We start from the raw sequence: 15,524 nt of genomic DNA, 5'->3' as shown, positions 1-15,524 counted from the left end.
GAGAAGAACAAATCTCTGGCAAGGCTTCAGTGTGGGAGCATCCCCCGCAAAGCAAGAGTTAGAAGACTGGACACAAGCGCCACCTTCCACTTAAGACAGGAACCAGGCAGAGAATGGGGTGGGGGCGGGGTGGGTCTTCCCACTCCAGGGGCTCAGTGGATGGCCACTTCCACAGCTTCAGCAGCAGCTTGGAGCACGCTCTGCAAAGTCAGAGGACAGTGGCACACAGGACAGTGGCACACACAGTATAAACGCTCCATGGATAACTTTAGAGCTTTAAAAACAAAACAAAACAGTGCAAAGAGCAGCACTGCCCACTTCTCCCTCCAGCCGTTTCCCTCACTGCTGAGGAAGGCAGTCCCCCAGCTTGTCCACAGTTCTTGGTGCCAGAGGCCACTGTGTCCTTCACTGAGGTAGATCATCTGCTCTCCTCTGCTGGGTTCCCAGGGGAGATCCAGTCACTGGCCAAACAAGGCTGTTAGACCCAGGCAGCACCATGGAGCACTGTCCTTGTCCCAAACACTGCCTCTATGGCAAGGGCGAAGCACAAGGTCATCTGGCGTCCCCTCTGCTAGGCCTGATCACCAGCTCCACTTCCGCTGGCGCCAGAGCCTCGCCCGGAAGTCTGCGTCTCTGAGGCACGTGAGGCCTGCTTAGGCAGGCGGATGGGGACGTACGTGTTGGAGGCACAATGTTCCTTGAGGTACTCGCCCCCCTTTTCTTCATAGTCCTTCCTGGTGACCCAGGCTCCACTGTCTTCTAGGTGATCCAAGGCCCAGTCACGGGCACCGTACCACGCATCCAGCACAGGGTTCGAGGCAAGCTGAACCTGGAACAAGAAGCAGATGCACTCTAAAGAATCCACGGCTCCTCCCAGGGCTCCCGGCCCAGTCAGGAAGGTTCTGCAGCCTCGGCCAACCATTTGTACATCCTCAGAAGCACACAGAAAGGCCCAGAGATGCCTCCATTTTGAGAGTACACAGTTGCCCAGGGGTGTGTGTGTGTGTGTGTGTGTGTGTGTGTATGTGCCTGCACGGGTGCCTGTGTAGCATTTACATGTCCAGTGCTCATGGAGGCCAGAAGAGGCAGTGGATCTCCACAAATCTGGCCTACAGACAGTTGTGAGCCGCCACGCAGGTGCTGGGACCCAAACCCAAGGCCTCTGCAAGAGCAGCAAGTGCTCTAACCACCGAGCCACCTCTCCAGGCCCTACTGTGTTTCCTCTTTTCACTTCAGCTGATTTAATTGTCTGGGACACGGCTGAGCAGGTAGAGTGGCCTGCACAGCTTGTAAGCAGCCCTAGGCTTCCACCAGTGATTTTTTTCCACCAAAAAAATCACAAAGATAACAAAGACAGTAAAACCAGCAAAAGAAAAACAATGCGATCCGTCCTGTTTGTATCACACTAGAGAGTGAGCTCCCAGCCTCAGGATCCAGACGGATACTCCACACTGAGCCCCAGCCCAGCCCTAGAAAGTCAGTGTTTTGTTTTGTTTTGTCGAGACAGGGTTTCTCTGTGTAGCCCTGGCTGTCCTCGAACTCAGAAATCCATCTGCCTCTGCCTCCTATCCCAAGTGCTGGGATTAAAGGAGTCCGTCTGCCTCTGCCTCCTANAAGGAATCCGTCTGCCTCTGCCTCCTATCCCAAGTGCTGGGATTAAAGGAGTCCGCCTGCCTCTGCCTCCTATCCCAAGTGCTGGGATTAAAGGAGTCCGTCTGCCTCTGCCTCCTATCCCAAGTGCTGGGATTAAAGGAGTCCGTCTGCCTCTGCCTCCTATCCCAAGTGCTGGGATTAAAGGAGTGCACCACCACCCAGTGAAAGTCAGTGTTTTGAAGTTAGTGTAAAATAACTGGACAAGAGCTACTGCTACCTGACACTGCCATCCCACAAACTGATACAGGACATGGGTGGGCACGGTGGGTGCGTCATGAGAAGTAGCGCTCTTACAACCAGGCTCTCACAGCATGGCAGGGGGATTCTCGGATTGCCAAGTGGACAGCATGACCATTCCAAGAGCCCTTTACCCAACAACTTTCTCCTCAGCTGCCCTGCCAGGTCCAGTCAGGCACAGGCTTACAGCCTGAAAAGCCACTCCTTGGTGTCAACACTGCTGTCCCTCCTCCGGCTGCCTCTCTCCTCAACTCCACCGAGATGTCTTCCAGCTCCCAAGCGCCCTTAAAGGCTGGGGTTAGGGCTGGATCCTTGGTGTTCCCTGCTCTCCCAGGGAGGGCCCTGAGTTCCTAATGGCCTCTCACCTTTCCCCTGAGTGCTAGCCACAGCCTGAGACAGTGCATTTTCCTCCACTTCAAGCCTGTCCAGCACTCCTGATCTAGTGAAAAATCTCACCCTCTCCTCTTGAAAATTTCTGAGAATGAGTCTATATAACTTAGGCTGGCTTGAATTTACTCATTAGTTCAGGCTGACCTTATACTACCCCCCTAAAATGTGAATTAATCACATGACTCGTGGCTCAGGCTCCTTCCAAGTCTCGCTTGACCTAAAGTAACAACTATGCAGAGAGGAGCCGTCAAAGCATCTTCCTGGTTACTCCAGAAAAACAAGACCCTGTCCAGAGATAAGTAAACAGCCAGAGACGATGCACTTCATTACGGGAAGACATAGGTGAGAATCCCCTCTGCTGAGGATGCTCTTTGGATTTCAGAACACGCTCAATACTGGCAACTAACAGAAGAGCAGAGCGATATTCAAGTAGGATTGCCGTCCGCATAAGCTGACGGTGGCTTAAAGACAAGGCCAGCAATGACCCTCTGCAGTGGATGATGGGATTGCAGAATCCAGTCCTTACACCCTGACTATGGCAGCCACCACTAATCAAGCAGTCAGTGGCTGGGATGCCAATCACAAACAGTGGGTGGGGAGAGCAGTCTGTACCTGGAAGGAGGACTGGAAGGGCCTCATCTCCAGCAGCTCCTTCTCCACTCGGGCCTTCATGCCTGGGTACATCACGTTCCCACCGGTGAGGAAAACGTTCTGAACCAGGGTGTCCTGAATGGCCTTTGGGTACCTAGGAGAGAAAGCATGGACCAACCTGGCTGCTGACCCCACGGAAGCAAGACCTGGAGAGGCAAGCTCTTGGTACAACAGTCAACTCAAATTAAAAGAAACTAAACCAGTATTTTTGTTTTCATTCACAACTCCATACTATAGGCCATGTGTGCATACTTCCCCCATACTTAAAAACAAGATGAAATAAAAATCACTAGTCTCTCAGGGTCTGGCGTCTACACTTGTGATCCCAGCTACTCTGAAGCTTCAAGGTCAAGGCTGCCGAGTACATAGGGAGACCCTATCTCAGTGAACACACAAATAAAATGAGCACTGGCTTTTAGCAATGGCAAATTTCACATGAAAGCCAGGGGACATCCTGGCCAGGACTCAAAGGCTTAGTTGGTAAAGCTCACAGATGAAGGAATGGAGCTTGTACCTGCTCTGCCTGCAGGCCTGGGTCAGTGGGCAGACTACCTGCATCCAGGCAGCAATGGTAAGAGCTGGCTTGGGGAGGCTGAGGGGTATCACGGCTCACCTGTCCAGGACAAAATGGAGGGTCTCTGCGATCCCCGCCTGCTCCTCTCCTATGAGGGATGGCTGGAAAATAATCTCCGGAGCACGGATCCTCTCTGTCCCAACAGACAGCTGATGATACGCTGCCAAGTTAAACACGGGCTTCAAACCCAAGGTTTAAGAGATGTTTTTAGACTAAGATGACCATTCGCTCGCTGTCAGTTTTCTCAAACCACATCTCCAGCCCAGCACCACCAGCCTTAAGCTCTCCTCCCTTCAAGCTCCGTCTTCTACCTCTGCTCACACTCAAGTGACAAATCCCCATACACTGTGTCACGCCTGAGCCCAAGTTACAGGAAGAGACTCTGAAGTGCAGCAGTCAAGTGGCCCAGAGGGACAGACCCTGTCCCTGCTCACCCTGGTTCAACACCTCCCCCCATCCCCAAGGGCTCAGGTTCAGTCACTTTATTTTGCTGCTACCAGCATAAGAGGCACAGACCCCAGTAAGGATGGTGATAATGGCTAAGAGCCCATGTGCAGGTTTGGAGACCTCAGTCACTGGCAGTGCTCACATGAGGGGTGGCACCAGCCCCTCAACTGTCCACCAGGGGAAAGCCTCTGACTGACGCTGAGAGCACAACGGGGCTCTCCAGTGCTCCCCAAGAAGCGGACTGGGCCAGTCACTTATGCAAACAGCTTCAAATGTACAGGTGGTCTTGGTAACAGTGGTCAAACCTGGACTGTGGTGACTTGCGGCTTCTCCACTTCGGGCGTTTCCTCTGAGAACAAAGGCTCAAAATCACTGATGTTCTCCACATCCTCCATGGTGGGCTCCAGCGGCTCCAGGTCAGGGGTCTGAGGACAGGACAGACAGATAAGCAAACACCAGCAAACCTCAGCTCCGATCTGATCCTGGAACCGGATGGGGTCTCATCTCACCCAATGTTCCAAGCATTGGTGCAGAAACTAAACACTCTTCAAAGCAATTCACATGGGAAGGGGTGAGGATAATACAAGTTAGCAAAAGACTAACATAGGACCAGCAAGGTGGCTCAGAAGGTAAGAGGGCTTGCCACAAAACTGACAACCTGAGTTCAATTCCTGAAACCTCCGTGGGGGAAGAAAAGAATTAACTGCCAAAATTGTCCTCTGGCCTTCATGTTTGTGCACTACAGTGTACACACACACACACACACACACACACACACCTCTTAGCAAAGTTTGAAGCCAGCCAGAGCTGCAGAGTGAGAACCTGTCTCAAGAAGGGAAAAGAGACAGAGTGAAGAGAGCTAGAGAGAAAGAGGGGGAGAAAGAGAGAATACTACCAAAGTTCTATATCTAGTCCTTACAGCATTCTCATGAGAACAAACAACTCGGCACTCCAGGAACCACAATGGAATGGTCTATAGGAAAAATAGATGCTAGGGAATGCTGGTTCAAACTCCCAGCTGTGTTAATTCAGCCTGCAGTCCACAGCTGGGCTTCACCTGTACCTTGCAGGGCCCACACTATTCACTTCATCCTAACTGAATTACATTGTGGCAATACTAAAAGGCAGAACAGATTAGTCAATGTCATGGCTGAGTTCATCAGGACTAGAACTCATCCCACCACCAGCAGTCATCCTCCAACAACACAGAACAACTGCTCCAGATTTGGTGACAGATTACTGCATCCAAATTGCTAAACTGAGTGCAACCTGTGTGTGTGTGTATTGTCCTGGCTAGTTTTGTGTCAACTTGACACAGCTGGAGTTATCACAGAGAAAGGAGCTTCAGTTGAGGAAATGCCTCCATGAGATCCAACTGTAAGGCATTTTCTCAATTAGTGATCAAGGGGGAAAGGCCCCTTGTGGGTGGTGCCATCTCTGGGCTGGTAGTTTTGGGTTCTATAAGAGAGAAGCTGAGCAAGCCAAATGAAGCAAGCCAGTAAAGAACATCCCTCCATGGCCTCTGCATCAGCTCCTGTATCCTGACCTGTTTGAGTTCCAGTCCTGACTTCCTTGGTGATGAACAGCAGTGTGGAAGTGTAAGCTGAATAAACCCTTTCCTCCCCAACTGCTTCTTGGTCATGATGTTTGTACAGGAATAGAAACTCTGACTAAGACATGTACTGTACACACGTGGCCAGTGTCTTCCTCCATTGTTTCCATCTTACTTAGACACATAAACAATGTGTGTCTATATCTGTGTGGGGTTGTGTGCATGTGTGGCCATGTGCCCCTAGGAGGCCAGAGTCGTCAGATTCCTAAAGCTGTAGAGGCAGGTGGTTGTGAGCCGCCCAATGTAGACAGTGAACATTGAAATCAGGCCCTCAAGCTGGGCGTGGTGGCGCACGCCTTTAATCCCAGCACTCGGGAGGCAGAGGCAGGCGGATTTCTGAGTTCGAGGCCAGCCTGGTCTACAGAGTGAGTTCCAGGACAGCCAGGGCTACACAGAGAAACCCTGTCTCGAAAAACCAAAAAAAAATAAAAAAAGAAATCAGGCCCTCTGAAAGAGCATGCTCTTAAGAGCTGAACCATCTCTCTTGTCCCTCCACCTACCTCTTTGATGATTTTTCCATGAACCTGATGCTCACTGGCTCAGCTGAGAACTCTAAGGACCCTTCTGTCTTTGCCTCCTCCCTGGGCTAGGATTTCAGGCACACTCCACCATGCCCAACTTCTGCCTGAGTACTGAGGATCCAAACTCAATACTCATGCTTGAGGGGCCAAGCCCCTAAAACAAGCTTTGACATACACGTAAGCCTTCCCAAGCCCACAAAGACCTGCTGTGTGTCTCCAAAGCACAGACACGATGCACAAGTCCCCTGACCAGACGGAGGGATGCTGATGAGAGCTCAGGACTATATGATCAGAACCTGCACACAGAAGAGCAGCGCTCCCACTGCCTGGGTCCCGTCTTCGGCTGCTTAGTTCTCCTCTGGATTCAAAGCCCCTAGACTACATCTGACCCTGCGGGACTTGCACATCTTAAGAACACGTTAATGGATGAATCCACAACAGACAATGTAGCTGTAAGCCCCAGAAGAGATCTCAAAAGTGACCTCTGTACAACTACTGAAGATTCCTCTGCATCCCACATTATCAACGCTTACCCAGGATTGAATTCCTATATAAAACTAAACACACCCTTCTCATCAGCATGCAATGTTGTTTTCATTTAGTGAATGGCAGAGCTGCATCTCTACACCAGGATTATGTAAACCGTTCTCTAGGTACAATGGGGTCATCAGCAGAAAAGGTTTTCTAAGCCTGTGCTAGAGCAGTGAGTGGAGGCAGGGATGCAGGACTGAGTGCTGAGCTATGGTGGAGCTAGGAGCCTGTCTCTGAGAGTAAGTCCACATTGACTCAGACACAGCTGTGACATCATGGGGCACACTACCCCATACCCGGCATCAAATGGCACCAACCCTGACTTTTCCATGGTATCGTTTTAGAGTTTAAAGCAAGCTGACTCAATGGCTTGGGGGCCGGGGGGTAGTGTGAATGGTAGTAGAGTAGTTGTCTAGCATTCGTGAGGCAGCCCAGGCTCTGACTCCCAGTACCCCATTAGCCGGTCACGGTGGCAGCACACACTTAAAATCCCAGCACTGGGGAGGCAGAAGCAGGAGGATCAGAAGTTCAAGGTCATCTTGGCTACATGCTACGCTCAAGGCCAGCGTAGCCCTTATGTGAAATCCCATCTCAAAAAGAAGAAGCTAAGGCTGGGTAGATGGCTTGGTGAGTGAACGCACTTGTCACCAAGCCTAAGGGCCCAAAGGGCTTCCCTCCCCAGGCCCAGTCACCTCTGGCTTGCTGTCTACCACATCCACCTCCAGGTTGGCTTCGGCCTGCAGGATTTTCTGTTTGGCCTGCTCCACTGCCAAGGTGAGCTTCTGTATGTAGGACTGCAGTTCTTCTGGGGAGTCCATGTTCAGCTCCATCAGAGCTTTGTGAAACTGGTCCATCTGTCCTTCCTCTAGGAGCTCCTAAAACCAGAGCAATCACAAGCCACTCTCACAGACGGGCAGTGTGGTCATCAACAAGGGGAAGGCAGCTAGGAAGCCAGCAGAAGTACAGGCGGGGGCCCTAGTCAGTCCCCAGCAGAGCTGCCCCGCAAGCTCCCACCACACTCCTACCCGCCCTCCTCTCCAGCTGTCTGGGCCTGCTAGTACCGCACACCGCTTTCAGCACTGCTTAATTAGGCAAAACTAATCTAAGTTGACAGACATCAAAGATGCCACCACCTTGAGAGGGAAGGAGTCACTGAGAGGAGATGACAGCTGCTCCTCGATCTGGCAGCAAAGACAGTGTTACTTTGTGACATTCACAGGGAGCCCCACCCTAAGGTCTGTGCATGCTGCACTTACATGGAAAGAAAATAAATCAATAAACAGAGCTTGAGTCCACAGCTCTCTACAGCCACTTGCTGCTGTGCATGCTAATCATCTCCATGATTCTGGTCTCTGGACTCCCTAATTCAAGGTGACTCGACAGCCAATGCACATTATGGCCAAGGGAACCAGACAGGAAGAGAGCACCTTGCAGAGCAAGGCCAGGGTCCAGCACCACAGACATCACCTGCCTGCACATATAACAGCCGCTCCAGCCGCTCCTGATCCAGTTGCAGCTTCTCCTCCCGCCGCCGGGCGTTGAGCTCTTGCAGCCTGCGCAGCTGCTGCTGCCGCCGCTCCTGCTTCTCCTCCGCCGTCAGTGTGCTGCCCAGGAGCTTGCTGGAGAACGGGAGCTGCATCTTGTGGACATTGTTCTCGTAGTAATTGGGACACTGCCACTTCTGCAATTCTTCAAACAAACAGTTTAGGGGAGTTAGAGAACAGTGAAGTGGAAAGTCGATGCCAGTCATGAGCGGACGAACTCCGAACCTCTGAACACACCCAGGCACACAAAGACCTGCTGCGAGGGTCTGCAGACAGAAACCACACAGGAAATCTGGAACTGCCAGAGCAGGGGAAAAACTGTTAAACTCACGGGCTGACTGCCTCATGAGTGCCTTAAAACTTGATTGATAACTGGAACTAAAACTAGTAATATCACTGTCTGACCAGCTCCCAGCGTTCACAGGGTTAATATGGGAGACACTTTAACACAGAAGCCTAGTGCTAACACTGTTACCCTGACCAATACTTAATCTACACAGATGAGGAAAAGCTATGCATTCCTGTATTTTCTAGTAACCACATAAGTAATACAGGCACAAGGGGGAAGAAAAAAAGTTTAGCTGACCAAGGTGATGCTCACCTTGAACCCCAGGAACTAGCTGACAGATCTCTCAGTTCAAGGTAAGCATGGACTATACAGTGAGCTCCGGGCCAGCTAGAGCTCACAGTGATAGCTTGCCTCAAAAGTAAAATAAAAGAAATCCAGGGCTGGTGAGATGGCTCAGTGGTTAGTAAGAGCACCCGACTGCTCTTCCGAAGGTCCAGAGTTCAAATCCCAGCAACCACATGGTGGCTCACAACCACCCGAAATGAGATCTGACACCCTCTTCTGGTGTGTCTGAAGACAGCTACAGTGTACTTACATATAATAAAGAAAGAAAGAAAAAAAGAAAGAAATCCAATAACCTAAAAAGCAGAGAAAAAAGGACAAAAATAAAATAGTAATGCCGAATTCAAACACAAATACGCTAACTGCAAACGGTCCCAGCACACACAGGAGGCTACTTAGGGGCGCAAGGCCCAGCTGCCATCCCCATGGAAAGAGTAATAAGCATTTATTATAACACAACCACAAGCACATCTTGATGACATTGACAAAGTAGATCAGAGGTAAAGGGATACAAGCAGGGGATGGTAGCGCCTGCCCCCAATCTTAACACTTGAGAAGAGGAGGCAGAAGGATTGAGAGTTCAAGGTTGTCTTCACACATTCAAGGGAATTTTGAGGCTAGCCTGAGCCACACGAGACCCTGTTGCTTAATAAATGAAAGGAAAATATGCCAATGTAAACTGCATTCAAAAGAAAGCTGGGTATTCAAAAGAAAGCTGGGTGCCTTGTTGCCAATGTTATTTTCAGATAAGATCTCACTATGGATACCTGGCTAGCCTGGAATATACTAACAGGCCAGGCTGGCCTCAAACTCAAAATCCACCTGCCTCTGCTTCCCTAATGCTGTGATTAAAGGTGTGTCTAAAAGAAAAAGAAATAAAATGAAATACACTACAGAATGACAAAAGGTCAGCTGACAGGAAGCTATGACCATGTTAAATATGAAACTAACAAGACAAAGTCACAAACTGACAGCACACTCTGACAGATCTGGGCTGGGAACACAGTGCAGAAACAGGCGTGCTCATCTTGTCAATGTTGTCCTCAGTGACAGAACAGAGGAGAAGTGGGGACGCCCACCACCACTCCTAGTGACAGCGACACACTTCTCCCAATTATCAGCAGGACTAGTAGAAGGCAGGTGACCAAGTGCTGGCCACCATCACCACCAGACACCAAAGGACACCAAAGCCACAAGAGCACAGTGCACGCTCTTCAGGTGTGTGAGGAACTCCTGCCAAAGATGATGACATGCCGGGTCATGCAATAAACAAGCTTAGCAGACATCAAACAAAGTTCTTTCACTATAATGGGGCTGAACCAATGATAAATCACAGGAAGGCACTTCACAACATATTTGTAAGCAATCACTTCAAGAAATTAGAAAATATTTGTAAACTCAGTAACAAGTAAGGAAATTTATCAAAACCCATGGGATGCGGACACAGCTGCAGCACTGAAAAGGGAAACACACAGAATCAAATGCTGGTTGTTTTGTTTACTTAGTCTGTGCAGGAGTATTTTGCCTGCATTTGAACAGGAACCACCTGCATGGCTTATGGAAGCCACAAGAGGGCATCGCCCCCCCCCCCCATCTGGGATTACATATGTTTGTGAGCTAGGACTACATAAACAAAAGCAAAAATAAGCTAATACCAAAGTATATCAAGAAAAGGGAGCCCACACTCACAAATTCTCTTTCCATGTCTATCTCCCCAGTTTCTTTGTACCTCATAAACCACAGGTGCTTAACAAAAGTGCTCTGAACACACAGCTTGTAAACACCACTTAATTCTTCGAATATGGTTAAGATGAACCCTTCAATTGGGAAGCTGAGACAGAAGAGCCAGACATGTGATGTTAGGCTGAGCCTACACAGGAGACTGTCTGAAAGGAGAGAGGGCGAGGGGTGGGGGGAGGAAAGGCTGATGGTAAATTTTATGTCCTATGGTTTGTTTGTTTTTTAAAAACAATTAGGATTAGGCTTTATTTGGTTTTGCTTTTTGCTGGACTTTATGTATGCCTCTGCGTAATTTTTTTTTTTTTTTGGTCTCTTTAAACACCACTTCTTTATATTTTCTGTGTATGCGCGTGTTTAAGGGCACTATGTACATGCCCACTGAAAGTGAGAGCAGCAGATCCCCTGAGACTGGAATCAGGGATGATAGTGAGCCACTCCTAAGGAAACACAGGAAACTGCAAAAGCCGCAAAGCTCTGAACCATCCATCCTTCCACCTGCAGGTTTGTTTCTTTGAAGTAGCATCTCACACAGTCTTTGCAGGCTTCGAACTCACCGTGACACAAAGACTGCATATCTGATCCTCCTACCTCTACCCTGGGCAGTGGCAGTGACGCCTTTAATCCCAGCACTTGGAAGGCAGAGGCAGGCGAATCTTTATGAGTCTTTGGCCAGCCTGGTCTAAGAGTTGAGTTCCAGGACAGCCAGGGATAGACAAAGAAACCTGTCTCAGAAAAAAGCAAACCAAACCAACAAACCAAAAGATTGAGATACTTAGAGGCTAAGGCAGGAAGATGGAGGATCTGAGGCCACACTGAGAGACAGTGGCCAGCCTGAGCTATATAAGGAGACTCTGACTCAAAAATAAAAGTTCAGGATAGGTGGGAGACTGAGAGGTGCTGTGACATCACTCTAACGATGTGAGATAAAGCATTTTCAATTGGTATCAAACTTTTTTTTGGCTTTTTGAGACAGGGTTTCTTTGTGTAGCCCTGGCTGTCTTCAAACACTAGACTCCACAGAGGCAAACTGCAAAAGCTATGTTGTGTGACAGGACAACATAGTTTATGTTTATGACAATTAGTTTACTTAATACTCTCACCATGTGAGCACCGAAAGGAGAGGTGGATCTGAGCGAGCAAGAGTCACACTGCTAACGAAGTCAAGAACCCTCCACAGTCAACAGAGTTGGAAACCTGGAGCAAGTTCCTCTGTATCACCCGCCATGCCCCCCTGTGTCACCTGCCCCGTAGTCCTCGGCAATGTAGCTATGCTCCTGCAGGATCTCCTCCATGCGGCTGAGCGTGATGGCTGCCAGGTGGCCCGGATACTTCAGCTGGAGAAGCCGCTGCAGGTAGCCAGCTGCCTGACTTCCTCCGAGATTGATGCGCTTGCAGTTTTTGGCATCGAGCCTATACCGAAATAATAAAGAACAACACTGAGAGTCAGTGCAGCAGAAAAGACAAAATGTAGACCATCTTGGGGAAAGCAGGAGAATTGAATTCAGACAAAGGGGCAGACTAGACTAGTGGAGGGTGAGGACACCTAAAACCCTATCAGGAAGATTCCCTTGGTACAGCCTCTTACCCAACACCAGAACTCCTACTGCAGACCCCGGCATGTGGCTTCTACCGCAGAAAAGTGGTTTAGGCCAGTAGTGGCACCATACCTTTAATCCCACCACTTGGGGGGTAGACACAGGCAGAGGCCATCCTGGTCTATAGAGTGAGTTCCAGGGCTATGTAAAGACCCTGTCTCAATTTAAAAAACAAAACAAAAAACAGTTCAGTAGGATGTCTAAGTGACATGTGACAAGTGTGTACTTCTGGGGGCTAGAAATAATAATAATAAAATGGTCAAGCAGACCAATCCCAAGGGCTACTTGCTCTGGGCCTTAAGAGTCTGATTTCACAAGCTTCCTGGGAACTGCTTCTCTCCACAATCAGATGAACAAGCACATACATGCTGGCTGGTAAAGGGACCAGAGCCTCATCTTAGCAGGGCTGCAAAGCTAAGCGTCCACGCTAGAGCCAGGGCTCACTGCCTGCGGCACACAGCCCTTCTGGCAATGTGGGAACTTTTAAGGGCACAATGCTAGCTTCATCACACAAGAAAATAAAATAAGGGCTGGTGAGATGGCTCAGTGGGTAAGAGCACCCGACTGCTCTTCCGAAGGTCCAGAGTTCAAATCCCAGCAACCACATGGTGGCTCACAACCATCCGTAATGAGATCTGGCACCCTCTTCTGGAGTGTCTGAAGACAGCTACAGTGTACTTACATATAATAAATAGATAAATCTTAAAAAAAATAAATAAATAAAATAAAATAAAACTAAACTCTGAGACATGAACAGACAAAAACCATCTCTGTCTTTTATTCTACTAAACAGTTCCAGAATTGCCTAGTATGTATTAGGCAATGTAATCAAAAATAAAAGGTATGGACAATATGAATTAAAGAGTTTGCAGTGCAAGTTTTTTTTTTTGGGGGGAGGGGGCGGCAAAAAATCTTAATTAAAAATTAATTCCAGAATACCAAGATGGTCTCAATTAAATGATTCAACTAAGAGAAAGGGAGATGGCCCAGCAGTAAAGGCACTTGCTGTCAAGGCTCAGGACCTCTGGGTTCAATTCCTAAGACCCACATGGTGGAAATAGAGAACCAATGCCCTTATACGGTTCTCTGCTTCCAGCTTCCTGTCAAGCACTGTCAAATCCAGACAGACAGACACAGATGTGCTCCTGCACGCAAAAGCACACAAGCACACACACAATTTTTTTTAAGAAGAACGAAATAAATATAATGGAATAACTTACTCAAACCATGCTTACTGAATACCTACTATGGGCAGGTATCATGTTAACTGTTCCCCCATAAATCAGAATTATAACACTGTATAACTGTCAATCAGATATAAGACCAACTTGAAGTCCCTCCAGGAGGTCCCAAAGGGCAGGTAGAATAACTTGTGAAGGCACTCACTGATGTAGGTCTGAGCCCAGCTCAGTTAAACCATCTAGCACTTCCCAGACTTTCCAACAGGCACCTTTTACGTCCCATGTTTCCAGTCAGCCCTAAAACGATGCTTCTCCAACACAATGCCACGGCACAGCTCACCTTCCTTCCAAGACCGGTAAGATGTGTGTGCACTGGTAGCCGGATGAAATGATGAGGCCGCTGGAAAGGGCATTCTTGGGCACGTTGTGGTAGAAGCTGAAGAGGCTGTCTATCCCATAGGCAACCTTCGGGATCCTGTAGCATTCGAAAAGGAGCTCCGACATCATTTGGCGGGAGTAGAGGGGGTTACACACAGCCTCCGTCAGAACTATGGGATGATCGACGCAGCCCTACTTTGAAAGACAAGCACAAAGAGACAAACGGAAGCATGCATGAAATGCAAAAATAACCCAAATCCTTACTGCGGGGCTGAATTTGCTTTTGATCTCTAATTAAAAGCATGAGGGTGTGGAGGGAGACACACTCAAGGCTAGACAAGAGGACTAGAGAGAACACATTAGAACCCAACTCTGTTGCCCAGCACCTACTCTCTGACTCCTGTCACAGAAGATCGCCCGCCTAAGGCACCTACACTCTTGTACACAAACACTCTCACACATATAACTTTGAAATAATACATCTTTAAAAAGGTGCTCACATGCCTTTTCTTTTTTCTTTCTTTCTTTCTTTTTTTTTTTTTTTTGGCTTTTTTCAAGACAGGGTTTCTCTGTGTAGCCCTGGCTGTCCTGGCACTCACTTTGTAGTCCAGGCTGGCCTTGAACTCAGAAATACACCTGCCTCTGCCTCCCAAGTGCTGGGATTAAAGGTGTGCGCCGCCACCACCCGGCTCACAAGCCATTTTAAAGAATACATTTCATCTCTATTGGAGATTATTTTGGGAAGCCAAAATAACATGGTCAACTTAAGCTTTTCGTATGTCTGTCTGTTGGTTTTTTGTTTTTTTAAGATAAGGTTTCTCTGTGTAGCCCTGGCTGTCCTGGAACTCACTCTGTAGACCAGGCTGGCCTTGAACTCAGAAATAACTGCCTGCTTCTGCCTACTGAGTGCCCGGATTAAAGGGCGGTGAAACCACACCCGGTTCATTTCAAGTTTATTAAGTCAAACTTTGGCTAAACTGTTAACTGATAAACCCCGTTGGTTTTATCTTCAAAATACTTCCAGGATCGGACTGGTGCTGGTAAAACTCATCTCACTTGGACTATTGCAAACTGGACCCTTGTGCCTGTGACAGCCCATCTCTGGAAGATACAAGACTTCGTGGTGTACCCTTAGCTCCTAGCACAAGGCCGACAAACTTGTGTTCAATACCCGACTGCCTGGCATGACGGCTGAAGCGGAGCGCGCCCTGCCCGGCAGGCCCTCACCTGCGAGGAGACGCCGAGGTGCTGGAAGCTGTAGTCCAGCAGCAGTTCCTGCAGTTCCAGGTTGACCGGGACGTTGCGATCAAAGGGCGAGCGCAGCATCCAGCGCAGAGGCTCCAGGCTTCCCAGCGCGTTGCCCACCTGCGGCCCCGGCCCGCCGCGCGCCCCGCCGCGGCCGCGCGCGCACACGGCGCGGAACTGCAGGCGCGGCTCCGGACCCGGGTCCGGCCCGGGGCACGCCCACCCGGCCCGAGCCTGGAACGACCCGTTGTCCAGCACCAGAGGCACCGGCTGCGACCCGAAGGCCACCGGCCCGGCTTCGAGCACGGGATCCGGAGCAGAGCGGGCATCTCGGAAGCGGAACACGTTGGCCTCCATCTTGGCCAGCGCCGGTCCCGCCCCGACGCCGAGTGCGTCACGAAACCTCGGGCCGCGTCTGAGTCTCAGGGCCCCGAAGCGTCCGGAAGCCTCCTTCTTACGGGAGGACTCGCTGGTTTCAGCACCTCATTCCCGCCTGGCGCTCCAGAACTTTCTGTGGGTTTCTATTCCCCGCTGATCCAAGCCTCAAGTCCAACCGTAGATCTAGCTTGTCCGCAACGGCCTCCGTGTGGCCAC

General features: G+C 49.6%; 1 protein-coding gene across 1 annotated transcript; it reads right to left on the bottom strand.

Annotated features, from left to right (window-relative positions):
- Window positions 1-248: 248 nt before the first annotated feature.
- Window positions 249-15,524, bottom strand: Actr5 (actin related protein 5). The gene is made up of 9 exons (XM_021154184.1): window positions 14,913-15,524; window positions 13,648-13,877; window positions 11,772-11,941; window positions 8,088-8,305; window positions 7,309-7,491; window positions 4,258-4,377; window positions 3,545-3,684; window positions 2,893-3,025; window positions 249-829 (listed from the first exon to the last, which is right to left on the bottom strand). The coding sequence occupies exons 1-9, from the start codon at window positions 15,285-15,287 to the stop codon at window positions 572-574; spliced, it is 1,827 nt and encodes a 608-aa protein (XP_021009843.1). The 5' UTR covers window positions 15,288-15,524; the 3' UTR covers window positions 249-571.

The sequence above is a fragment of the Mus caroli genome, chromosome 2 (assembly GCF_900094665.2).
Source record: "Mus caroli chromosome 2, CAROLI_EIJ_v1.1, whole genome shotgun sequence".
NCBI classification, from domain to species: Eukaryota; Metazoa; Chordata; class Mammalia; order Rodentia; family Muridae; genus Mus; species Mus caroli.
This window is presented reverse-complemented; position numbering and strand designations above follow the sequence as displayed.

Excerpts from the sequence above, each read along its gene's own strand:
- Actr5 (XM_021154184.1), bottom strand. The coding sequence starts at position 15,287 with ATGGAGGCCAACGTGTTCCGCTTCCGAGATGCCCGCTCTGCTCCGGAT. Across the intron at positions 11,942-13,647 it reads TTACCGGTCTTGGAAGGAAG|GCTCGATGCCAAAAACTGCA; the intron begins GTGAGCTGTGCC and ends ATTTCGGTATAG. Across the intron at positions 7,492-8,087 it reads AGCGGCTGTTATATGTGCAG|GAGCTCCTAGAGGAAGGACA; the intron begins GCAGGTGATGTC and ends CTCTGGTTTTAG.